Genomic DNA, 27416 nt, shown 5'->3' on the forward strand with positions numbered 1-27416 from the left:
GTCTGGACAGAAATCTTTATTGGCAGATCACTACTTTCATATCTTTTTTTTTCACAGAAGGCTGGACAGGATCCAAAATATCCATGCGCATAAGATCAGTGTGCCAATATCATGACTTTGCATTGACCTAACTGAAATTTCCCCTCCATTCTTGTCTTCGTCTGTTTCTTGAACAGACCACACAGGTCGTCTCCACTAGATCAAGATCTGCCAGATTCTAAATATGTTGGCTTACTTATGATTCCGTTCCCTCCAGACTTCCCTCCCAACCCTCCCCTGGGACCAATCAGATTGAGCGTCACATGCGCTTTACAGTTTGCTCAGTATGATGGGGATTCATATTCCTGTTTTCCTTTATTCATCTTGCAAGATTTTCACCCCCTGCCTTCATCCAAAGGGCCCATGTAGTTGACCATCTTCCCGTGCACCCTGACCCGATAAATGCAGGTGAACTCCAGATGGCCCCAATTGCTCTGCACCTTGAACTTTATATACAGAAACTGGTTTGCGTGTTCATTCTGAAATGTAGAGTGGGAAGAAGAACAAACCAAATCAAAAACTGCATCACATGTCTGTGCTTCACTAGTCCTATGATCATAATCCCCAATTCTTGTAGCAGATTAAATGCCACTGTTCGACAGGAATGTGCAACACCTATCCCCTTATTTCTCCAGGTATTTTCAGCTTTTTTCCTGAGCATTGCATGTTTGGGACTCACATCTGCAGAAAAGGTAAGGTAATACTCTTTTCACAATTCTGATCCAAATCATTGTTGATTGTCACAAGGATTATCATCCAGAATTGCACATCGTGCTCTCAGCTTAAAATCAAAATCTCTGTAAGCAAGATAAAACACAGATGGAATCGCTGATGTGCATCTCATGCACGGTTTGGTTCATTGTGTGTCATTGTGCACAAACAGTTGCTGATGTTTTTGTTGTTGCCTGTTTGGGACCCTTGGGTGGCAACCAGCTTTGCACTGGCAGAAGGGAATTTCAGGAACCTATCTTCTCCACCCTGCCTTCCTGCAGCAGCCCTTATAGCCCCCCCCCCCCCATGCTACACACAGGATCGTGGGACACTCCTGAATACTGTGGGCTGTGGCATTCAGGGAAAGGGAATGCTCAAAATAGGGCAGAGGCAACTTCCATGGGTGGAGTTCCCACTTGTGTAAGGTACCTCTGCCCAAAGTCTGGAGATCCTCAAAATCATGGTTTTAAAAAAATCATGGATATTTGTGGCACCTGTAATTCTAGGATCTCCAGTAGCACATCAACACAAGCAAGTTTACAGGTGACAGGTGCTTCTAATCAGTGCATCAATCATCTGCACAGCACATTTTTGGGTAGACAGTCTCCATTGGACAGTCTCTAGTCCAGATGGACTTGTAAGATCCATGCAACTGGGCAAGCTATCATTGTCCCAAATCAGCAATGGTAGTATTAACTCCATGACAGGAAGCATCTCTTCAGTCAGGTACTTCCTGTTGTGCTTCGTGTTTGCCCGCTAGTGTCACCGATCCTAGAAACATCTGGGAGTAATCCATGACAGTATTTCCAAGTAGCGGGGGCAGAACTTGTCGATGCAGAAAAGCTAGTGTTATTGTGGTGCCCTCGCAGGCCGCTCCGTTGCTCAAGAGAAAGTATTTCTCAATGGCATGAAAAAAAAAAGTTGATAACATAAGATTGTCACTGAGCATCCTCTTGCCTCCTTAGTTCACTGCATCATGGAAGTGACTCATTTATCACCTGGGTTTACTCATGCTGTCCTTACATCTCACTGACAATATGTTAACGTAACAGCACTGGCAATATCATAGGAGGAGAGACAACGTTGCCCATCTCCTGCAGTGCCTCATCTGGAAGGGGCCTTCCAAGAGAGGGGCAGGAGTGGGAGAACAATCAGACACCATACACTCCTGCTTCGCCCTTTTTTTTGGTAAGGCTGGGGAATTTTTTCTCAGACCAGAGTTCCTTCCAGTTACGTCACCAGGAACCTAATTGTACTTTGTGGCCCTTAATAAGTGACTTGAGGGATCCCTGTGAAGATCAAGTACAGGCCGAAGGACTCTGTCTGAGCTGTTGGCTATCACTCTAATCCAGGGGTGGGGAACCTGCAACCCTTCAGATGTTAAATTCCAACTCCCATCAAAACCAACAAGGCGGCAAATGGTCAGGGTTGATGGGTGTTGTAGTCCAACAACATCCAGAGGGCCACAGGTTCCCCATCCCTAATCCACTGAACCACAATACTGAATTAAAATAGGTCGAACCTCTAGGAGAGTAGAGGAGCAACCTTCCCCTTTACTTGGAGAGCCATGTTTAATACCCCTTTCAAAGCAGCCCATCGTCGTATCAGATCATAGAACAGTAGGGCTGGAAGGGCCTACAAGGCCATCGAGTCCAGCCCCCTGCTCAGTGCAATCAGAATCAGGGTCAATCCGAAATGTCCCTCTCCAGCCTTGCTACCCCACTGCTGTCATTCTCAGGGTACCTTCAGCTGAAACGTCTGGATGGCTTCCTTCTCGATGTCATACACGAATGTCCCCAGTAGAGATTCTTCTTCTGTTTCATCATTTAGCCCCTAGAATTGAAGGGAGGCGGGAGATAGCTGGAACTGGTGACAGTGCAGAGAGAGTTCAACCAAAGGATGGAACATTGCATAAAAGGGCCTAAGGACAGCCTAGGAAGCAATTCTTTGAGCAGCTTAAGAGGTCAGGGCAGAGGCAATTACAAGCATGGGTCTAGCCCACAGAGTCCAGTCAAAACAGACTGGAGTGAGGATGTCGCAATAAAGGAGAGGCAGGTAGATAAGGAGGCTGGTGGCCAGGCAAGCAGACAGACTACAGGATGGACAGGCAGAGAGACCTAGCCAGAGCGTAGAGAGCCACACAGAATAGGCCAGAATCTGGGAGTTGCTCAGATCCCCCAGCCTGTGTAGAAGTATTTATAGTTGGGTTAAGAGGAACCAACAGGCTACCCAGGATTGGTGCGGGGAGGCTTCTGGGTGTGCGAGGACCATGCTGCCCCTTCTTCCTCCACACGGTAGGCTGGAGTAGCTCATCCCAAAGGAGAAAGAATAATAAAAAGGAGGCTCCCAGTCCAAGTCCTGGCTGAGCCTGACCATGTGGCCTGTGCTAGTCCCCTTTAACCAGTGGACTGCACATGTGGACTGCAATGATGAATGGTCCCCCTACTCCCACAAATTATTGCTCTCTGGGTGAACCTTGGAGGAGCAGGTGTACAAGCTCAGTGCTGAGTTAGAAGGCAATACTCACATAAATCAAGAAGTCTTTCAAGGCACTGGTGACCCCTCCTGAAGGAGAGATTGCTTTGGAGATGTGCTGAACTGTAACGGCTGTTGGTTGGATTTTTTCAGGCAATTTAACTACTACTTGGCCCTCAGATCCTTGGAAAGCCCAGCAGTTTCCAGGGTAAACATCTGGCTAGAAACAGGAAGCAACCTAAGTGAATCAAACGTGGCCCCACAACCCAGACAGAGCTGCAATTCACATTCAATACCAGTAAATCAAATTCTTTGAGTTGAATGCAGAAGACCATTGGCGCTGCCCCAGATTTCTGATCAGGTGCATTGTGGAAATGCAGCAAACACTCCTTGCAACTTGGCAGGACGAATGAGTGGCTTACCAAGGGATCAGATACACACCAAGGTAGACTACTGCTTGATAAATGCTTGTCTGTATTCACCCAGAATTATTTTCAAATAAGCGTAAGCCTACAAATCTTTGTGAATAAGTGTATGTTGCTCTTCCTCTATCCCGCCGCCCCATACAGGGAAGCACTCTAGACCCACCCGCCCGTTTCGCATGCTTCTCCTGTACTCATTGAGGGTGAACAGGGCAGCTTCCTTTATCTGTGGAGGCTCTCCATGCAATTGAGAACCTTGACTTTCCTCCACAAAGCCCTCCATGAGTACAGGGTGATGGAAATGCACAAGAAGGGGTGGGTGGGGCTAAAGTGCTCCCCATCCTCAAGTGTTTATTGTACCTAGATAAAGAATACCTGAATAGGGCTAGCGTCACTTAATTATGTAGTGTTTAGGAGCACATTTGGCAATGTCCTTTTCGTTTTGTATGTGTGTGTTTGTTTATATGTTAATAGTAATAGTAGCGGTGGTGATGATGACAGAAGGGAAGCCATGCCTTCGCTTCCATCTTTCTGGATTGACAACGGGATCCGAGATAAATCCCCAGTTCCTGTTTTCCCACCACTGAGAGACATTACAAGGGAGGGCTTTGCTTTTGGAATGCCCGTTTTCCTGGGAGAAGACAGAAGGGATCAGATATTTGGGCTACCTCCTTATTTCCCTCAACAGAAGCACAGGACATGAAGTCTGGTGAACCTAATCCACGCCCACTGTTGTTGTTGGTCTTGAGACTCGTCTCCCTCCCACTTTTCATTTGCATCTTGCGTATGCCAGCATTGTGCGCGTCCTTCCCTTCCAATCAACTACCTTTGTGCATTGCATTGTCAGACAAGATTTCCAGAGTAAAGGAAGGGATCACAGGAGAGGAAATTATTGGGTGGGAACTCTTGCCCAACCTTATCAGGCTGCAATGCCACCTATGGAAATTCAAGTGATTATATCTTTAACTCCCCAAAGAATCTATGGTATTCTGAGGCACAGTTTGGGCTAAAATTAACTATTATGCTTAATGCTATACAGTATAAAAGGGTGGTGGTTGCGACACTTGAGGAAACTATTTCAGGGGGACTTTCCAAAGCCATGCAAGAAAATTTAGAGACTAGAGAGTTAAGTAATATATTAGTACTGTGCTGAACTTATTTCTTTACAATGATAGAAACGAAGGTATTCTACAGTACCTGTAGAATAGTATCAGGGGGCTTTGCTGAAGACATGAACAATGATCTAAACCAGCAGCTCTGCAGATTCTCAGGCTCGTAACTCTTAGATGTCCTGTCTTTATCAATGGTGGCTCCTAGAGTTAACAAAGAGAACATTAACCAGCAAGGCCAAAGAAATTGTCCCAGCAGATCTGTGTACCGCTGTCCACGCCACAGTTTCCCAGTGTCAAATCAGCTTCTTGGAGAGTTCATTGCTGAATGTAAAGTCGAGAAAGAAGGCAGTCCCTTTCTCCTGAAGGTTGAGGCAGCAGTTGTTGCGCAAGGGCACAGCCAACACTCACTTTGCTCCTTGCCATGCTTGTGCTTAGGGATCCACCAATGCTTCAGTGGACTACAGCAGAAGCCTCTAGTCCCATTTCCTCCTCTTTTATGCCACTAGTCATCCTGTCAGGGGAAAGCAGATGCTTCCAGAGTTTGCAAACTATTGGATGTGGGAGGGGAATGGAAGAAAAGGGGCTTCAGGAGGCTGTTAGAAGCCAGGACTGTATGTGGTGGTAGTAGTGGGTCCCTCAGCACAGGATGGACATCAACAAATGCTTGAAGTGCTTTCAAGCCACATGCCTTGTTTTGACCTCCAGTGGAAAAGGGACAGTAGGACCTGAGGCCAGTAGAAGCTGAGAAGGGCTTCTGAACACGTGGTTCCTCCTAAGGAGCTGTTCAACGTTACCCAATGGCCTCTGCCTATTAGAGGATACTTAATGGGCTGTTGACAAGAACATTTGAAGGATAATGCTATTTCCATTGCATGATATTTCAACAAACACACGCTCTGAAGACCACATTGACCGAGCTAACATGAATGAAATGCGGGGGGGGGGGGCATTTATAGAGAAGAATTGCTAGGTGAGAGGAGGGGGTGCTTAATGCTTCCCATGCTCACTTCTGGTCTCAAGGTCTTGCTGGAGGTTGGGGATGGGGCAAAAATGGCAGAAGTCAGCAAGTAGGGAAAGCTCTAAGCACCTCCCTCTCACTAATTACCTCTTACTAATCTCTCTCCTTGGTAGCCTCCATATTAGCATTATGAGGCGACCCTGTGTTTACCTCATAATTGTTGTTGTTCAGTTATTCAGTCATGTCCAACTCTTCATGACCCCATGGACCATAGTACGCCAGGCCTTCCTGTCCTGCGCTCTCTCCCGGAGTGTGCTCAAGTCCATATTCATTGCATCCGTGATGCTATCTAGCCATCCCATCCCCTGCCGTCCCCTTCTCCTTTTGCCTTCAATCTTTCCCAGCATCAGGGTCTTTTCCAGTGGCTTTTGTCTTTGCATTAGGTGGCCAAAATATTTGAGCTTCAGCTTCAGTATCTGTCCTTCCAATGAGCACTCAGGGTTGATTTCCTTTAGGATGGACTGATGTGACCTCCTTGCAGTCCAGGGGACTCGTAAGAGTCTTCTCCAGCACCACAGTTCGAAAGCATCGATTCTTCGGTGCTCAGCCTTCGTTATAGTCCAGCTCTCACAGCCATACGTTGCTACTGGGAAAACCATAGCTTTGATTATACGAACCTTTGTTGGCAAGGTGATGTCTCTGCTTCTTACTATGCTGTCTAGGTTTGCCATAGCTTTCCTCCCAAGGAGCAAGCGTCTTTTAATTTCATGGCTACAGTCACCATCTGCGGTGATCTTGGAGCCCAAGAAAGTAAAATCTGTCACTGCTTCCATTTCTTCCCCTTCTATATGCCAGGAAGTGATGGGGCCAGATGCCATGATCTTCGTTTTTTTAATGTTGAGTTTCAAACCAGCTTTTGTACTCTCACCCTCAACAAGAGGCTCTTTAGATCCTCTTTGCTTTCTGCCATTAGGGTGGTATCATCTGCGTATCTGAGGTTGTTGACCATTCTCCTGGCAATCTTAATTCCGACCTGTGATTCATCCAACCCGGCGTTTCTCATGATGTACTCTGCATATAAATTAAATAAGCAGGGCGACAATATACTGCCTTGTCGTATTCCTTTCCCAATTTTGAACCAATCGGTTGTTCCATGTCCGGTTCTTACTGTTGCTTCTTGACCCTCATACAGGTTTCTCAGGAGACAGGTAAGGTCGTCTGGTACTCCCATCTCTCTAAGAATTTGCCACAGTTTGTTGTGATCCACACAATCAAAGGCTTTAGCGTAGCCAATGAAGCAGAAAGAGACGTTTTTCTGGAATTCTCTTGCTTTCTCCATGATCCAGCGAATGTTGGCGATTTGATCTCTCGTTCCTCTGCCTCTTCGAAACCCAGCTTGTACTTCCGGTAGTTCTCGGTTCACATACTGCTGAAGCCTAGCTTATAGGATTTTGAGCATAACCTTGCTGGCATGTGAAATGAGCGCAATTGTACGGTAGTTTGAACACTCTTTGGCACTGCCCTTCTTTGGAATTGGAATGTAAACTGACCTTTTCCAGTCTTGTGGCCATTGTTGAGTGTTCCAAATTTGTTGGCATATTGAGTGCAGCACTTTAACAGCATCATCTTTTAGTCAAATACAATGGATATCGCTTCAGCTATCTGAAAGAACGTACACCACAATCCTCTATGTTTACTCAGAAGTAAGTTCTGTTTACTGAGACATAAGTTCCACTTCTAAGAAAGTGGTTAGGATAGCTATCCTAATGGGTTGCATAAGCTATCAGGAAGGAAGGAAGGAAGGAAGGAAGGAAGGAAGGAAGGAAGGAAAGATGTAGCCTCATTTATTTCGGTAGCGCATAAGAACAGATGATAGTCCAACATTACCTATTGTTTTTTGAGCCCAATCAGCCATTTGTACATGATCCTCATAAATCTTCTTAAAAGCCAGGTTGATCATTGCAAGCACTTGCTGTGGAGGAGGAGAAAAATCCATCAGGTGAATCTAAGGGGATAGTTATTGCAAAGATCATGCCATATATTCTGCATAGGGATTTTGAATGGTCCAAGGGCTTTAAAAAGGAGAGCATACGGCTTTAGCTATAACAGTTTCATGAATATGGACAACTGGGCTTTAGATGCTTCTGGCCAAACAAGGTGTAAGCTCAGCAAATACTCAGCCCCCCTTATGCTATTTGCTGAGATAGCAGGGAATGTAGGGGAAGGAATGGCACTTCCCAGGCTGAATTGGCAGCAAGGATGTGTGTTAATTGGTTTCTGATCATGCCTGAGGGGGGGGGATTGCCTGTACCTAAGACCTTGAGATAGATGCCTTAATGCTTGGAAAGCTAACGTTTATCCTTTTATGAATGACAATAACATGTACATAGCCATCCGTGTGGTGTGGATGTGAGCTTTATTTTAAAGGCTGCCCTTTCAGCTTATAATGGAAAATAGCCCAGCTGGTCCCCTTCAAGTCTTTCAGACCACTTAAAGACACACATTTCATTTAACCAGCTGCTGGATACAGATAAAGGAATGAGGCTATGGATGTAAGCTTATCTTTGAACTGGCAGCTGTCAGACATTCACTTACAAGAAGAGAAAGACCACAGCTACTAGACATGGGAGTTCCAATGTGCCACCTTTGAATAGGCCTGCACAAGACCTCCAGCCACACGCTGCTACTGGGAGGGGAGTGGGGGAGCCACTGCTGTGCACCACTGCTGGGGAGCAGGCAGTGGCGACGTTGAATCCAAGCTGCCACTGCTGCCATATGGATCCCCCTGCCCTGCCATCCACTGCCACCACCCACCTTCCCCTCAATAACTTGCTCTGAGGGGCCCTTCCTCAGAGCGTGGTATTTGCGGAAGGTGGCCCTGAAGAGTGCCTGTGCTGCGGCGGCACAGGCGATCTCCAAGGTCACCTTCCCACCAATGCCTCACTCTGATGGACCCCTCAGAACGAGGCATTTGGCCTGGGCGGGCTCTCTGGAGAGCTGTGCCAAGTGCTCTCTTGCTGTAGCCAGTGCAGCTCTCCAGAGCAGCTACATGCCTATGCCTCACTTTGAGAGGCATAGGGCGGCAGCGGAGGCATCTGGACTCCTGGTGGCAGGCACATCCCACCGCCCGTCCAGATCTGAGGCAGAGGATTCACCCGTTCTCATGCCCTGCCTTTGAATGTGAGGGCAGGGGGGTTTGCCGGGGAGAAACTGGGCAGGAAGGGGGAAGGTGCCTAATGCTTCTCGGGTCTGCCACTTTCCTTCTGCAATCTCCCCAGTCAAGCCATTCCCCCCACCCTAAGCTGGAAGTCTTTGGGGTCCTGGAGCCTGGCTTGGGGAAAGGCAACCAGGTAGAAGAGGGTGTCAAGAAAAAGCAGTCGGTAGGAGAAGTATGAAGCACTCCTCTCTCCCCCCGCCCAACGCCTCCTCCACCTGCATTCTTGTTAGGTGGCAAACATGGGGTCAGGAATCTCATGTTTGCTGCATAATGACTAGTTTGGGCCAAAAAGGCTCCATGCCTCAGAGTTGCCTTGCACCATGTTTCCATCCCCTGTGGAGTTTGAGCTGAGTAAGTTTGCCCTGAGACTAAGGGCCAAACTAGGTATTATAAGGGAAACAGGGGTTCCCAACTTTATTTTGTTCTCTCTCTGCTAATTCAGGGGCTGGGGGAGGGACACTTGCTGGGAGAATTGGCAAGTGCCGTAAAGAATAAGCAAATCCTGCCGGTCTGCCAATTTCCCCCAGCAAATGTCGCCACCCCTGCATACCCACCTCAATGCTGGTTGCTTACAGATTACTGTCAATCATATGATGGCAAAAATCAGCTTTACCAGTGGTTAGCACAAGCACAAAGAGATGTGAACCCTAGACTATGTGTTTATTTCCTTCCATCCTCACAATGACCTTCTGAGATCATATAGAATAACAGGCAGTGTCTCATTTATACAGGCTTCATGGCTAAATGTGTTGATCCTAGATGTCCTGCATCTGAACTGAGTATTATTGCAGTACACTGTTCTGTAAATAGGTTCAAACCCCTTTTATGGCCCTTACTAGCAACCCTGCCGTTTGCTTTGGCCTCTGTATATTTAATCTGAAGTGGTAGGAAATGTGTATTTCATCATTAAAGTCTTCTAACAATGGTTGGCAATTAGGATAAGACACAAGCAGTAATAGACGTTAGTTGATAGTCCAGAGCTCTTAGGTTTAAACCAAAACTGAGCTCCTACAGAAGCTTTAATAAGCTGGCTTATGCAAGCAAGATCTTAAGGAGCGCCTCCAGCAGCACCAGACAGGCCGCTTAACAAGATCAGCCTCGGATGGCCTTCTCTCTGTCCCATCAGCCAGGACAGCTAGACTGGTGGGGACGAGGGAGAGGGCCTTTTCTGTGGTGGCCTCCACTCTGTGGAACTCCCTCCCTAGGGAACTCCGTCATGCCCCCTCTTTAATGAGCTTCCGTCGTGCATTAAAAACGCTGTTGTTCAGGCAGGCATTTGGGGTGGGTTAGGGTATTTTAGAAAATGTTATTATTGTAGAATTTTATTGTTTTAAACTGTTTTTATTGTATGTTGTACATCGCCCAGGGTGGCTGGGTGACCAGCCAGATGGGCGATTAATAAATTTAATAATAAAAATAATAAAATAAAGATGTACACATATTTTTATTTCATTAAAACAGAGCAATTATGGCCCCTAGACAGAGTCTGGAGGGCCACAGGATAGTCTGGATTCCTGGATCCGAGGTCGGGGACAGTGCCCCGACTTCAGACCCAGGAATCCGAGCTCCCTCCCCTTCCCCCACCCCCTTGCAGTTGCGGTGGAGAGAACCACACTAGCTGCCTCTCCGAGATTGCAACGGTGACCTCGGAGGGAAGGGAAAGGGGGTGTGCTGGCAGGCAGGGAGGGGGCAGCCTACGCCATCTCCCCAGGTGTCCCCAGCCTCCTTCCCTGCCCCTCTGACATCTCAGCTACATAGGCAAAAAAGCCCATCTAGGTAAATTGCGCAGCAGGAGGCACAGTGGAGGCGACAGCCTCTGCCACGCCTCCCGCTCTGCACTGGATGCTCATAAGCCTCCTAGATTGGAGGCTTACAAGTATCAAGGGAGGATCTGATAGGATTGCACCCTAAGTGTGTATTTTGTCCTATTCCTAAGACTCAGATTTATTAAAAATTCCAAACAAAACAGAACATGGTCAGCCATCCTGCACTGTGGGTACTGCAAGTAGCACAGGCAGAGGGCGTTTGTGGCGCTCCTGAAGAGAAACCGGGGTGCCTGTGGGCCTATGGCTTAGAGTCATATCTACGCTTTGGTTTGCCTCCCCAGTGGTGCACTGCTGCTGTTTCCTATGCTGAGCAGACTAGAGCAGCCTTTCCCAACCTGGCGCTCTCCAGATGTTTTGGACGTCAACTTCTATCAGCCCCAGCCAGCATGGCCAATGGTCAGGAATCCTGGGAGTTGTGGTCCAATCCATCTGGAGGGCACCAGGTTGGGGAAAGTTGGATTAGAGGCAAAACCCACCCCAGTCTATAGGGTGAAACAGATGGCTGCATATACCATAGGACCCCTTAAGAACGTCGTATTTTAGACTTGATCTTGTGAAACACACTTGCCCAAAGCTAACAAACAAAAAAGATTTCAATCTACTTTTTAGCCGTAACATTTGGAAGTACAAAGCATCCTCTATCCAGTTGTGCAAGGACGAAAACTGGGTAGGATCAAGTACAACAGCCCATGAACCACTGCAATGTCACAAGTTGTGGCATTGTACCAGTAGTGCTAAACCCCTGGGGCAGTGGTTTTCAAACTGCATTCCAGAGAACTCTGCAGGCTTCAGAAACTTTTTAGGGATTCCTCAATGAGAAGTTGGTGCCTGCCATTGCTTATTTTCCCCCGCAATGCACAAGGAGCAAGGGCGCGCTGAGTGTCTTTTAGGGCTGGGACAGGCAGAAGGCAGATTGTGATCCACTGGTGGACCACTAGCCAATTTCCAGTATGCTTCCTGGTGTCTGCTGACTGCTCTGATTCTTGCAAAGTTTACTGGACTTCGATCAAATCCAGGAAAGAACGGCGTAGTAAGCAAGAGTGCATGCTCAGGATCACGTCACACTGTTCAGAAGTTATGCCTTAACCGTTAAGGCACCCAGAATATGTGCTCTTGCTTTATCAATTTAAGAGACATTAAAAAAACCCTGACAACCATACACCATGCAGGCCTGAAGCCAACCTACCTTTGTTCTAGGGTGCCCTCTCAGTTCACCTGGAGTGACAGTGTTCAGTGATGCCCAGCAGGCTGACCAGTGCCCTGCATGAAATCAGTGAACAATCTAGAATACTTCCCAGAATCCTCTGCAGTAGGCAGAGCTTCCTCAATGTGGGAGGGGCTCCCTGAAGTTAAAAAGTATGAAAACCACTGACCTAGAATATTAAATGGCTTTACTTTTTTTTTTTTTTAATACTGATGGACAGGGAAGCCAAAATCCATCTCTTTGCAGTTTTTAAAAATCAGCAGGTTATGATAGCAACACAAGCTTGCAAGGGGGTATGATATGGAAAGCAGGGATTAACGAGGTGCAGAGGGCTCTAATGATCCATTCCCAGCTCCCTACATCTTTGTTCTCTCCTGGGATGTCGCTCTCCTCAAGGATTTGCTTTACAGAAAGCAGGATGCCTTCGTTAATGCCACTGATCTCGGCGCGCAGGCGATCAGTCTCTTTTTTAAGGCCTTGGATTTCATGGATTTGTTCTTCGAGCAAATTTTGAGACTTCCTTGGAATGAGAAAATGTGAATATTAGAAATGGTTTGTTTGCCTGACCAGGTCCCAGGTCCCCAACCTGCATCAAAGCAACAGTTACAAAAGAGAAACTCAGCACATGTTTGAAGACTATGGTCTATCTAGATGATCAAAGAGCTGATTTAAACATGCAGGTAAATCTCATGGTACAGAGTTCTTGGAACTATAGTGCTAAGCAGTTCTTAGAGCACAGTCCTATTAAGGATGGGTGAATCTGTCAAGCTCAGTTTTGCTCAGATTCTCATCTTTCCAATCAGGGATGAATTTTTTTTAGTCCGCATGAAAATTAATACATATTTTTGTGCACATTTTGCAAAATATATGCATTTTTGTATGCATTTTTGTATACATTTTTTCATACATTTTTGCAAGCAGTTTTCCCATTGACTAAAGTGTTTTTGTGTGCCTTTCCTCAAATATACACATAATTGTGTGCACTTTTTCAAATGGACACATTCTTGTATGCTTTTTTTCATGAACTGCATCACAAAACAGAAAAGAACAGATTTTGACATCAAACGTGTTTCAGTTTGTGTTTTTGTTTGGGAAGTACAGATTTGGTAAGTTTGCTTCAAAATGTAAGCTGAATGCATTTCTTACGCATCCCTAAATCCTATACATGTGTACTCAGAAGCAAGTCCCATTGATTTCAATGGGGCTTACTGCCAGGTAAGTGTATATAGCAGCCTTTCCGAATCTGGCACACTCTAAGGGCCATGTCGGCTGGGGATTATGGGAGCTACAGTCTAACACATTTGGAAGTCACCAAGTTGGGGAAGGCTGGTGTATAGGACAGTAGCCTTAAACGTTTAATCAAAGTCACCCACAGAGAAACTTGTGCTGCTGTCTCTGGCCAGAAGTAAATCTTTATTAGAGCTTTATGCTGCATAAGTCCAAATGCCCATTTAGTGGCAGTCTAATGATCCACCCAGAAGCTCAGCCTAGTGAGCCTGGCATTTAACTAGGGTTCCCATCTAAAAGGTCCTCTTACCACAGTGATTTCAGCTCAGTTTCATACAGCTGTGCAAGCTCCTATAAGAGGAAAAACAAACAGGTGCTCCTCAACATTAATAATACCTACAGGCCTTTCAGGGCGAGATATTCTCATTTTCTTAGGCAAGGTTGCCACCCAGCCAGAATTTGTACTGGCTGGCTAGAATTTTATCCTACTGGCCACTTCCCAGAATTGGAAGAGCCATTCTTGCTGTTAGTGTGCATGTGTGCATTCTTTCACAGTGCACACGAGGGTGTCATTGCGGGATGCATTTGTAAGGTATTCATGGCCAGCCCTATCATTAGGCAGAGTGAGGTGGCCTCCTCAGGTGGGAGATGATAGGGAGCAGAGAGTGGCCACAAGGTGTTGGAAGTCAGGGGAGTGTGTCCCACGTGGCCTGCCCTCATGTGCAGAGGAAGAAGCTGTCCCATCACCAGTGTTGAATTAAGATTCAACTGCCAGTCCAGTTGGCTTCTGCATGTGGAAAAGGGAGGGGAAGTGCCATTTCCTTCTTTGCCTCAGGCAGCAAATTGTCTTGGGCCAGCCCTAAGCACACTATGCTGCCACATGAATTTTTGCCCTCCACTAAAGGGATCATAGAAAAGGCTGGCACCATATTACCAGATATGTTTGGTGGAACTGCCTGTGTGTGTGTGTGTGTGTGTGTGTGTGTGTGTGTTGATCACAGTGCAGATGAATCAGCACGCTCAAAGTACAGTCCAAGCCTCAATCCCTCCGTTGGGTGGCTGCGTACCACTTTACCCCATGCTACCTCTCAGCATCAACTCAGTGCCTGTGGTGTCACTGCAACCCTAGGTAGTCCAGCAGGCTGGCAGGCTGAAGGAGGGGCCCAGGACACCAGATTTCACAGCACACTGACAGCTTAGGATGCATCTCCTTAACAAAACAACACAGACCAACAAAGACATGCTGTGAAAGCTTAGGGGATCTTTGCTCTCCACTCTGTTGTTTAGATGTTTATCCTGTGGGGGAAGAAAAACTCCACACATGCTCAGAAGTACTCTGGCCTAGAGGCCAGAATTTTTATGAACCCAAAGAGGCAAAATTCTACCTTTAAGTCATGTCTACAGTGTAAACGCGAACTAGTTTAGCCAGGGTGGGTTTTTTTGGGCACCCCTAAGCTAAATCCCAGTGGTAGGTTGTCTTTGTAACTGCTTGGACAAGATATAACGCACAAGCCACCAACCAATCTGCTCATATCTTTGTCTAGAAGGACACCTACAAGACTGACTTCTTACTTTGACTGACTTCAATTTACTTTCCAGTCCAGAAAGGTGCTCACCTTGGATGACAAACCATCTGACAATTTTATGTATCGACACAAGCAGTAAATGGCACCTGAGAGAAAAACAACGACAAATAACTCTTATTAATAATCAGTAACCCTTATCTCAGTAGCGCCAAAGATATTTATTGAAGAGCAAGAATTCTGGAATATCCAGTATTATACTCCTACATCTGATTAAACCTGAAGTGTTTTCACAAATAACTCTAAAATGCCTTTTAACTTCCAGTGCTTCATGCCCAATATATTGCTAATGTGTTATAGAAAGTGTAGGAAAAGCCATTTAAAAATCAGATGTAAGGTGAATTTGCCTTGGTTCTTTTGCTCACTTTGCAAATATAGGAAATTAAATGACAATGCTAAGCATCACCTTCAGATTTGAAACTACATAGATGACTAACCAAATTTTATCCTCCAAGCTCTGTTTTTCTGAATTGGTTCTCCACTGAACAGAAAGTGCCATTCAAGGCCATTCCTTTCTTCAGACCCAATGTACTGGAGAGTAATTGGTTTAGATTTATAGCTCATCTTACCCCCGGGGTTTAAGGCAGAGTACCATCTTCCACAATTAGTGTATATACTTCTCTTGCCATCAAAATCTCAAATCTCAGTTATGCAGCATCTTAACCATTCCATTCATTCTACCACAACTGAGCTCCCTCTCCTCTAACAATATTATTATAACCCCCAGCCCCCGAGCCTTCCAGTGTGCAGCAGAGGATTCTGATGAGGACGAGGCACAGGCTACTTCCTTGGGAGTAGAACAGTCAGTACGTCGTTCAGGGCCCTCTTGGCTACAGGACACAGCCTTTCCATCATCCCCTGGCTCACAGGATGAGTCCCTGGCAGAACCTCCTTCTCTCCAGCCTCACAGAAGTCTTAGGCCCTTTAATAGTCCAGCCAGTTCCTCCAGGAGGGGTGGCGCTAACCACCCAACAGGTCTTGTCAGCCTACATAATATTTCAGTAGGCTTTAGCTCCCTGCTGAAACCACATTCTCCTATGGTTGTAGTAGGACAAAGTTCCAAGCCAGCAGGACCCACTTGGAGCTACCCAAGGTCCTATTTTCTTCTTGCTTCGTTCTGACTGCCATTGGATGCAGAACAATGGCATTTGGCTATATGTGAGCTATATTAAAACAAAGTCCATTCCCAAGTTGCCATTACCTCAACCTTCCCCAAACTTCCCCATAACATGTACTTGCAAGCTCTGCAAAATACGAGTCCTGACTCCAAAACCACTTCTGTTCTTAGCCTTTCCCAACTCACTCCATCCCCAGTTTACTAGGGTCACTAGCTAAAGATTCAGACACACTGCCTGTTGCTTTCACCAACTGCAGAAAAGTAACTCATTCAAATTACTAATTCCTATCCTAGTTTTGCAGCAGTCCATTCTCCTGCCCTCTTTCCTGTACCTGCTTCAGCATGCAGGACTTCAGTGCTGTTTCAGAGCATGCAATGGACTGGAAAGTGCTGAGACAGGAGTTATCCTGCATGGTCTCTTCTTCTCCCAAAGCTCTTAAAAGAACAGATGTTGTGCCCAAGTCAAGACCTGGCAACCCTACCAAGCATTCTCTCTTCCTTATTGGGCTGTTAGAACCAGCTTAGAAGCCTCTCTTTTTTACATTAAAAACTCTTTACATGTAGTAAACTAAAACATCAGAGAGAAAGCTTTTGTCTTTATACATAACCTTCTTCCTCATGCACAAATTTAGTATATGCAGGGAGCTTTTTACTCAGGAGAGCATTCAAAATTATGAACCTCCCATCACCACTTGCAATCTGAAGTCTCAACTTCTACCACCTCATAAGAACGTAAGAACAGCCATGCTTGGATCAGACCAAGGGTCCATCTAGTCCAGCATTCTGTTCACACAGTGGCCAACCAGCTGTCGACCAGGAACCCACAAGCAGGGCATAAGAGCAACAGCACCCTCCCACCCATGTTCCCCAGCAACTGGTATACATAGGCTCACTGCCTGGTACTGGAGGTAGCATATAGCCACCAAGACTAATAGCCATTGGTAGCCTTTTCCTCCAGGAATTTGTCTAATCCCCCTTTAAAGCCATCCAAATTGGTGGCCATCACTACATCCTGTGGTAGCAAGTTCCATAGTTTAACTATGCGCTGTGTGAAGAAGTACTTCCTTTTATCTATCCTGAATCTCCCACTAATCAGCTTCATAGGATGACCCTGGGTTCTAGTATTTTGAGAGAGGGAGAAAAATGTCTCCCTATCCACATTCTCCACACCATGCATAATTTTGTAGACCTCTATCATGTCTCCCCCCTTCATGGATCACTGCCTTGTTGTGGCGAAGGGGCTTGCGTAACTCAGTGAAGCCATAAGCTATGCCGTGCAGGGCCACCCAAGACGGACAGGTCATGGCAGAGAGTTCTGACAAAATGTGGTCCACTGGAGAAGGAAATGGCAACCCACTCCAGTATTCTTGCCAAGAAAACCCCATGGAACGTATCACAAGGCTAAAAGATATGACGCCGGAAGATGAGCCCCTCAGGTCGGAAGGTGTCCAATATGCTACTGGGGAAGAGCAGAGGGTATTTCCAAGTAGCGCCAGAAAGAGTGAAGCGGCTGGGCCAAATCCGAAAGGACACTCAGCTGTGGATGTGTCTGGTGGTGAAAAGAAAATCCGATGCTGTAAAGAACAATATTGTTTAGGAACCTGGAATGTCAGATCAATGAATCAAGGTAAGCTGGAGGTGGTCAAACATGAGATGGCAAGATTGAACATCGACATCTTGGGAATCAGTGAACTCAAATGGACAGGCATGGGCGAATTTAATTCAGGTGCCCATCATATCTACTATTGTGGGCAAGAATCCCTTAGAAGAAATGGAGTAGCACTCATAGTCAACAAAAGGGTGGGAAAAGCAGTACTGGGGTACAATCTTAAAAATGATAGAATGATCTCAGTACGAATCCAAGGCAAACCATTCAATATCACAGTAATTCAAGTCTATGCCCCAACCACTGAGGCCGAAGAAGCTGAGGTTGATCGGTTCTATGAAGACCTACAACACCTTCTAGAACTAACACCAAAAAAAGACGTCCTCTTCATCATAGGGGATTGGAATGCTAAAGCAGGAAGTCAAGAAATCACCGGGATAACAGGCAGGCATAGCCTTGGTGTACAAAATGAAGCAGGACAAAAGCTAATAGAGTTTTGCCAAGAGAACATGCTGATCATAGCAAACACTCTTTTCCAACAGCACAAGAGGCGACTCTACACATGGACGTCACCAGATGGTCAATATCGAAATCAGATTGATTATGTCCTTTGCAGCCAAAGATGGAGAAGCTCCATACAGTCAGTAAAAACAAGACCTGGAGCTGACTGTGGCTCAGATCATGAGCTGCTTCTTGCAAAATTTCGGCTTAAATTGAAGAACGTCGGGAAAACCACTAAACCGTTCAGGTATGACCTAAATCATATCCCTGATGAATATACAGTGGAGGTGAGGAATAGATTTCAGGGATTAGACCTGATAGACAGAGTGCCTGAGGAACTATGGACGGAGGTCCGTAACATTGTTCAGGAGGCAGCAACGAAATCCATCCCAAAGAAAAAGAAATGCAAGAAAGCAAAGTGGCTGTCTGATGAGGCTTTACAAGTAGCTGAGGAAAGAAGGGAAGCGAAAAGCAAGGGAGAAAGGGGAAGAGATACCCAACTGAACGCAGAGTTCCAGAGAATAGCAAGGAGAGACAAGGAGGCCTTCTTAAGTGAACAATGCAAAGAAATCGAGGAAAACAACAGAATGGGAAAGACTAGAGATCTCTTCAAGAAAATTGGAGATCTCAAGGGAACGTTTTGTGCAAAGATGGGCATGATAAAGGACAAAGAAGGCAGGGACCTAACAGAAGCAGATGAGATTAAGAAGAGGTGGAAAGAATACACAGAAGAACTATACAGGAAAGATCTGAATGTCCCTGATAGCCATGATAGTGCGGTCACTGAACTTGAGCCGGACATCCTAGAGAGTGAAGTCAAGTGGGCCTTAGGAAGCATTAGTAACAATAAAGCTAGCGGAGATGACAGTATTCCATCCGAGCTATTTAAAATCCTAAAAGATGATGCTGTTAAAGTGCTGCATTCAATATGCCAACAAATCTGGAACACTCAACAGTGGCCACAAGACTGGAAAAGGTCAGTTTACATTCCAATTCCAAAGAAGGGCAATGCCAAAGAGTGTTCAAACTATCGCACCATTGCGCTCATTTCACATGCCAGCAAGGTGATGCTCAAAATCCTACAAGCTAGGCTTCAGCAGTATGCGAACCGAGAACTACCGGAAGTACAAGCTGGGTTTAGAAGAGGCAGAGGAACTAGAGATCAAATCGCCAACATTCGCTGCATCATGGAGAAAGCAAGAGAATTCCAGAAAAACGTCTATTTCTGCTTCATTGACTACGCTAAAGCCTTTGATTGTGTGGATCACAACAAACTGTGGCAAATTCTTAAAGTGATGGGAGTACCAGACCACCTTACCTGTCTCCTGAGAAACCTGTACGAGGGTCAAGAAGCAACAGTAAGAACCGGACATGGAACAACCGAGTGGTTCAAAATTGGGAAAGGAGTACGACAAGGCTGCATATTGTCACCCTGCTTATTTAATTTATATGCAGAGTACATCATGAGAAATGCCGGGTTGGATGAATCAGAGGTCGGAATTAAGATTGCTGGGAGAATTATCAACAACCTCAGATACGCAGACGATACCACCCTAATGGCAGAAAGCGAAGAGGATCTAAAGAGCCTCTTGTTGAGGGTGAAAGAGGAGAGTGCAAAAGCTGGTTTGAAACTCAACATTAAAAAAACTAAGATCATGGCATCTGGCCCCATCACTTCCTGGCATATAGAAGGGGAAGAAATGGAAGCAGTGACAGATTTTACTTTCTTGGGCTCCAAGATCACCGCAGACGGTGACTGTAGCCATGAAATTAAAAGACGCTTGCTCCTTGGGAGGAAAGCTATGGCCAACCTAGACAGCATAATAAGAAGCAGAGACATCACCTTGCCGACAAAGGTCCGTCTAATCAAAGCTATGGTTTTCCCAGTAGTAATGTATGGCTGTGAGAGCTGGACTATAAGGAAGGCTGAGCGCCGAAGAATTGATGCTTTCGAACTGTGGTGCTGGAGAAGACTCTTACGAGTCCCCTGGACTGCAAGGAGGTCAAATCAGTCCATCCTAAAGGAAATCAACCCTGAGTGCTCATTGGAAGGACAGATAATGAAGCTGAAGCTCCAATATTTTGGCCACCTAATGCGAAGAGAAAACTCCCTGGAAAAGACCCTGATGCTGGGAAAGACTGAAGGCAAAAGGAGAAGGGGACGGCAGAGGATGAGATGGCTAGATAGCATCACGGATGCAATGAATATGAACTTGAGCACGCTCCGGGAGAGAGCGCAGGACAGGAAGGCCTGGCGTGCTATGGTCCATGGGGTCACGAAGAGTCGGACACGACTGAACGACTGAACAACAACAACAACAATCATGTCTCCCTTTACCCTCCTTTTTTCCAAGCTAAACAATCCCAGCTGTTGTAACCTTCTCTCATAGGGGAGATGCTCCAGCCCCTTGATCATTTTAGTTGCCCTTTTCTGCACTTTTTCCATCTCTGCAATATCTTTTTTTAGGTGTCCTCAGTCTACCACCCAGATCTGCTGCTATACTGATTGATTACTTTCTGTCTGATACGTAGGAATCTGAGTTTGGACACAAAAGGGCTACTGGAGCCAGAAGGACTGTGGAAGTGAGAGTGCATCACAGAGTGTAATGGGTACTACAGCACAGGTCATCATGTGTAGCTGTCTTCTTGATGCACTAATTTACTACATTACTGATCCAAAAGTGGTGACTGGTGCTGTAGATACACTCCCTATTTCCACAGTCCTTTTGTAGCAGATTGAGTTGGTAGAAGTTGGGACTCCACCACTTCAGATCACAAGTGGTGCTGGGGGGGTGGGGGTCCATAATTTTGAATCAGTAATATAGTAAATTTGTGCATATAGTCAATTAGTACATCAGGGAGAAGGCTACACAGGATGGCCTGTGCTATTTTAGTGCTCCACTTGTAATCTGAAGTTCTGCTTTGGACCTATTTGTGTTCTGCTTCTTGTTGGTTTGCACTGCAAAACATCTGCAGTCTGGCTGCTTAGGCTGTCTAGATCTCTGGCAAGTTGGGTTCTCTAACATTCAACTGTACAAAACTAAGCACAGCTTTGAGTTCCAGTTGTTAGGGGTAACTTTATCAGTTCAGTGAATGAACCAACACACTTGAGTCATCTCTGAAATTAAGATCAGAAAAGTAGGAATACTCACCATAGATGACTGGGACTAGTATTAACAAGAACTTGAAAGACTTTGTACAGTTTGCCATAGTGAACTGGTTTCTGAAGAGAAAACAAGGCGGTATTGTCAAAACATTGACACTGATGGAACAATGATTGGGGACCAGCAATAGCTACGGAAAGAATCCTATCAGTAGTATAGGGCTCCTGGTGGCATCGCTGGCTCCTTCCCTAAAAGGATGACAACTGACCAGAGAGGGGAGAAACATACAGCATCCCTGATCATTCACTAGACATTACAACAGCTGTTGCTACTTCATGTTTCTCTTTCTCCTCTCTTCCTTGTAATGCCTAGTATCAGACAATGCATGATGTGACATCATCACACTGTGTGTTGCCCCATCCCTACTGCTAATTATGTAAGGTGAGGGCAGGAAAAGGCACAGTGCAATGATGTCACATCGAAGATGTCACTAGATATAACAAGAGAGTGGGGGACAAACAGCCATATTGCTGGAGCAGTTAGGAAGTTGCCATATACCGAGTCAGATGAGTGGACCATCTAGTTCAGTCTTGTCTACGTTGCCCGGCATTGGCTCTCCAGGGTTTCAGGAAGGGGTCTTTTTCAGATCTACTGGAGATGCCAAGGTCTGAATCAGGGCACTTTACTATTGAGGGCTAAACTCTAGATATGACGTTATTCACATTGTTTGGGCTTGCGTGACTGACTTTAATATCTAACAAATAGCTGGTGTGGGATGGCATGAACCAGATTGGGACTGCTGCATGGGGGAAGGGGGGGGCTTTAACTCCCCCCCCCACACACACACACACACTGTGATTCTGATTCCAATCTGGGTACCTCCATCTGCTAGTCACAATTGGTGGAAAGCTCTCATTGACACCAGTGGGATCTTTCCTCCTGTTGCAAATAGCAGGCACAGGGGAGACCTATTGAGACTGAGTCCATGGTGAGGGCAAAGGGTTAAAGCCCTCCCTCCCTCCCACACACACACACACACACCATAGTCCTGATCTGGCTTAGACTCTCCCTTGCCAGGTTTTTAGTTTGGAGTTTGTTTTTTTAAATCATGCAAGGTAAAAAGATATGAATAACATCAGCCCTAGTTTGGCTCTGAGCTACAGCCCTTCCCCAAAGGTTCCTTATCTCTTAATATCTAGCTCTGCACCAAGGGCTAGTTCATAGTAACAGTGCTTCCAGACAGAAGGCTCCTAACACTGCAAATAAGAAGGCACTGTGCAGCTATTCCATCTTTTCCTTCTTAACGTATTATCCGCTGTAAGGCAAAAGATGGAGGAAGCAGTAGGAAAACACGGGAGGGTTACAAATGGAAGATGTCAGCATCAGACCCCATGTAAAATTCCATGAACAAGGCAGAGTGATGGTGCCATAAAAGCCACCTCTGGGAGCACCCCCAGTCTACACCAAACATTCAGCCATTTTAATGTGTGCGGAAAGTAGTGCTAGGAGGGGGAGAATAAAATATTTCGGGGCGGGGGGACATTTGGTTAACTACTCATTTGCTCTGTTTCTCTGCTACTTCAGTGCCTTTTAAAAAAGCTGTTCCTTCTTCCTGGGGATAGTCATCCCAGCCAGTCAAGGATCACAGAGTGCATGAGATATCATAAGAATGCTATATTGCTAACTAGATTTGACTGGGTGCCCATGTCACAAAGCATGGGAAAATACTTTCAGCTGCTTTTGGAGCAATCCCCCCATCCCCCCAAAACCAAAGATGCTGAAAGGCAGGTGTTTTTGACCCCTGACAAGTTTTCAGGAAATGCACCCTGCTTTTCAGCTCAACCTAGTTCTTAAAATTGCTCAACCCCAAGTATACATATGCATTGTTATTAGGCCACTTGTCAGGATTAATTCTGAGCGCAGGGAGATAGTTAGCAGCTCAGATTCAGAAGAGGAGCAGCCAGAATTGGGGGAGGCATTTTCACAAGCCAGTTCAGATATGGGTAGGTGTGCGTCTCAGGTTACCAACTCGCAGATGGCTGGGCATGAAGCTTCCTCCTTACCCCGCCTCTGTGAGATGCAGTGAGCAGGAGGAGGAGGGGCTTGAGGACTTGATCTAAGAGACGCAAGGCGGCGGTGCACAGCTAAGAGGGAAACGTCGGGGCAGAGCTCAGACGGTCGAAGTGGTTAGTGATGCGTGAGAGGCTACGCAGGGAAGCATCACACGAGGGGCGGGACCTCCCTCCCTAAGTTAGCCTAGCCAGATAGTCTCCCTTTCAAACTGCAGGCATCTTTTGGTGATCCCATTTGAATCCCCTGCAGGTATTCCTTTGTAGCCAGAGAGTCTTCGAGGATTTGCATCTGTAATGAGCCTGTGAATAATGAATTAAAGGTGTGAGACTGAAGCCTCTCATTTTGTGTGTGTATGTGTGTGAGTGCTTAAGGAAAGAGGGGCCCAAGGGATTTGTGACAGCACTATTGTTATCCCCACAGATAACATAGCTGAGCTGACATTTGAACTAAGAATCTCCAGCTCATAGCTCATGCTCCTAACCACTATTCCAGTTCTCCCACAGTCATACAGCTTGGGTACAGGGCCAGGATTCTGCTCAGTGACAGATTAAAGCAACAGTAGCGCATGATTTGAACAGCTGCCCCAAACCTTCACCCCACCTTCACCACTACTGGTTCTGCTTGTAGCTATTGTGAATTATTCATCTTTTTGCTTGGTAGAATAAATGTGTGGTTTAAACCTCCCAGAGTTATCATGGGAGGTTTAAACCATTAATCTAATATGAGGAGGAGGATAATGTAAGCCGCCTTGGGTTCCTTGCAAGGAAAAAAGGTGGGGTATAAATGCAATAAATAATAAAAATAAATAATAATAATATGATGACACAGTACAGCTAACACTACCCTCACACTAAGATTTGGGATAAATGGACCAATTGCAACCCAATAACTGTGTCCCATGGACCTTAATGTGAACCACTGAGAACTGAGCCCAGCCTACATAGCCCCCTCCTGAGTTCTTGTTTTTCATCATGGCTCATGATGGAGTATGATTCAGAATGTGAACAAGAGAAAGCACCCCATAACTGATATTTATATGGATAACATGCCTTACAGTTCATGCCCAGTTCTTCCTAAATACAACTTTTCTCTTAAAAAAAAACATTAATGAGTTTTGCCCTGGGTTATTTAGAAGCTCTGGCTGAAATCAGCCCCTTGGTTCTATGCTACTTGTTGGATGGATAGACACTGAAGTTGGGAACCCCCCAGGTTAAATAAGACACGAGTTCATAGAATTAATACTCATGTTATCCAAGCTGGTAAAATGCTGTCAACTAGCATGAATGAGGTGCCAGGGAGGGTGAATGTTTAGTCTATTTAAATGTATGTGTGTTAAAAGTTAAGATACTGCCATGTATTACATTTTTGCAAAGTAGATAGGCTTGCCAAGTTTGATTTCCTTCCAAAAAAGCCTGGAAAAACTTCACACTTATATCTACCTTACACAGATGCAGCCTTCCAAGAGGGATTCTAGGAAGCAGATAACAGGCAGCATCATAAGGCCAGGAATGTTGCATATGCTTCCTAGGAGGGAAAACAAAGCACGAAGGAGTTACTTCTGACGGCTTCTAAAATAACTGGAGATGTGTCTCTTTAGTCATCTGACCGCCTGTGGACTGTGGGGTGGATATGGGACTCGTTCCCTCATTTGAAAATGCAGTTCTTTGGCTGTTTACAGTGAAAACCTGGGAGGGTTCCAAGTGGAAGATGAATTCTCTGGAACCCCCCATAAAATGCCATGAATGATAACAGGATAAAAGCCTGCAGTTGCATTGAAATGAATTCTGCTCACGACCCTGTGGTTTTGTAATGAAGGGTGGTAAATACATATTTTAAATACACATAAATAAGTAAGGATGTAAATAGGATCCTTGTCTTAGTGTCAGAATGCTTAGGGAAGCAAAACCACAAGCAACGTACTTAGCACGCTCTGTTGAGAAGCAGCAGATGAGTTAGACGACAAGGTACTAGAGCTGCTCTCCCTTGCGACAACTTCTCGGGTAAACATCACTTGTCCATTGTCTGATGGATCTCCTGCCAAAGAAATGTCATCTCATTAGCTGGACATCACCAACACCCAGTATCGTGTGTTTTTGTCTGGAGTTTTAAGTGTGTCTCGTCTGAAAAATTGACTGGCTACGTCTTCTGCTTCCATCTGTGCCTCGCTCTTTTCTTTCATTGTTGTTACAGCTGGACATCTGTGACCAAAGGACCTCTTGATTAGATCAACTCTTGGGTAGGAGACCAAAAAAAATTGCACAGTAATGCCTTTCATTCGTATAGTGAGAGCTGGTGTAGCATAGGAGCTAAGCGATTCCACATGTGCTGAAGTGAACACAAGTTAACTCTTTCAGTGGATCTGTACATGTTGAACTGGACTCGTGATTGGTTCAATGCACCATCTCCATTCAGCGTCTCCTACATATCCTTGAAAGGTGGGTTTAACCAGGCCATACAGAGCATCACATGCTGCAGTTTATCTCAGGCCTCCACCCACAAGTGGTTAAACAATTGATCAGTGTTTTTTGAGCTTACCCCCACGTTCTTCTCCCTCTTCATCATTTGAAGTCACTTGGCTAGGTGAGGTAGTAGACTTTCTGGGGCACTTCCCCAAAGAACTGCGCAAGTACCAGCTGAAAGAAGAAAAACTATACATTATCTCAATGTTCTTCAAGATTTAAAAAAAAAATTTTTTTATGGAAGGCTCCTTCAAGAACAGTGGTGTAGTGGTAAGCTTTGAAGTGCAGGCGCTCATCATGACTGTCCCCATAACCGCAGCCCCAACAATTGTCCAAAATGGCAGGCTGCTCTGTTCATTCATATTAACAAACCAGATCTTAGGAGTTTTCATCTACACCAAGAATAGGTCTTTTTTTCCTCCTTTTTAAAAAAAGCTAATGGTCCTTAGTTGCCCATTCAAACTCAAGCCACCCCAAAATACTTCGTATTACAAAAGGGAAACATATATTGTTGTTGGGAATATTCATTTCCCCCCAGCTACTGTGAGGATTGCAGCTAAGCTCAGAGGGAATCGGGCATTTTGAGGAAGGTGGCAGATGACATCAGCATCCCTGCTAAGAAAAAAGTGCCAGTGCTCATCCCCACGAATCTTGGGTCCACTACACCACTGTTCTAGAACTGAAGAAGTTCAGGAAATGTGAGATACATCTCTAGCAGGAAGAAAGATGCCCTTCAAATTCTTTGGATGCTGTGTGGGACACCCTTTATAGACACAATGGAAATACTAAGATCTTGTCTTTGTGTTATGTTTATAATGGGTAGATCTACACTACTGCTTTATAGAGGTATTGAAGTACACTGATAACTGTTGGGGCACCTTACACATTCAATATACTGCTTTTGTACTGTTATTTCCTGCTTTTTATTCCACATTATCCAAAACACCGCAACAAATGTCATTGCGTATCCTACAAGGTATTAAGAGGGATATAGCAATACTATGATGGGATCATAATGGTGTGACACAAGGTCTAGATCTGGCCAATGTGAATGCTGCTGTGACATGTGATGTTGCTTCTAATGGAGTTCTTCTGTATAGCCTGGAGAGGGCACATGCTTCCATCCACGGTAGCCAAGAAACAGGCATGCTGGAACTCATCATGCCCAATGGAAACATCACATAGAAACTGCACTACACCTTGCAGCAGAAGTAGTCTGTGTGGGAAAGGCCCACTCATTTGCTGTTTTCAAGCAGACTCTGTATACCACCCCACAGAAGAATTCCCCTAGTGCTTTGCTGCTACATGGCCACTGAAATGTTTGTAATGGATGGTGACTTCAACAAAGTGTTATAGATGGCTTTCCATTTCAGTGGTTAATTTACCACATATTTATCTCACCCTTTCTCCAAGGAATTCAGTGCAGCATACCTGGGGCTATCCCATGTTATTTTTACAATGCCCTGTGAGGTAGGTTATGTTTATATGCTGCATTATACATACATTTTGTTTGACTGACTGATTTCTAGCTGGCCCCTCAACAGGTTCCTAGGATGGCTTACAAATGGGAAGACTTTCTAAAAGACAGGGTATAAATCCATTAAACGAACAATAAATAAATGGTGAGAGGGCCTCCAGTGAGCTTCATGACTTAGGCTTATATCCAATGTTAGTCCTACTTAGAGCAGACCTATCAAAATGAATAGAACTTACATTGGATACGACCCTTAGCAGGGATTTTGCATCTGCGTCTGTGTAGCGCAAGTCCAGCACTCTGTCCAT

At 45.5% G+C, this 27416-nt stretch overlaps 1 protein-coding gene across 1 annotated transcript; it reads right to left on the bottom strand.

Annotated features, from left to right (window-relative positions):
* Positions 1 to 27416, bottom strand: LOC146352682 (SUN domain-containing protein 3-like). Its single transcript, XM_084829677.1, has 14 exons — positions 27348 to 27416; positions 27036 to 27097; positions 25711 to 25808; positions 25096 to 25209; positions 24615 to 24699; positions 21151 to 21221; positions 14808 to 14863; positions 13502 to 13542; positions 12325 to 12484; positions 7605 to 7689; positions 4845 to 4960; positions 3278 to 3445; positions 2494 to 2583; positions 1 to 518 (listed from the first exon to the last, which is right to left on the bottom strand). Exons 1-14 carry the CDS (start codon positions 27414 to 27416, stop codon positions 375 to 377), a joined length of 1359 nt encoding a protein of 452 aa, XP_084685803.1. The 3' UTR covers positions 1 to 374.

This window comes from Heloderma suspectum, chromosome 2, assembly GCF_057233095.1.
Source record: "Heloderma suspectum isolate Gila_16-S chromosome 2, 16-S_ref, whole genome shotgun sequence".
Lineage (NCBI taxonomy): Eukaryota > Metazoa > Chordata > Lepidosauria > Squamata > Helodermatidae > Heloderma > Heloderma suspectum.

Bases quoted from the DNA above. Each gene is read 5' to 3' on its own strand.
- LOC146352682 (XM_084829677.1), bottom strand. From the start codon at position 27,416: ATGGACAGAGTGCTGGACTTGCGCTACACAGACGCAGATGCAAAATCC. The intron at 3,446-4,844 runs GTACTGTAGAAT...TCCTGTTTCTAG, and splicing joins CCCCTGATACTATTCTACAG to CCAGATGTTTACCCTGGAAA. The intron at 519-2,493 runs GTACCCTGAGAA...TCTACATTTCAG, and splicing joins TCCAGACGTTTCAGCTGAAG to AATGAACACGCAAACCAGTT.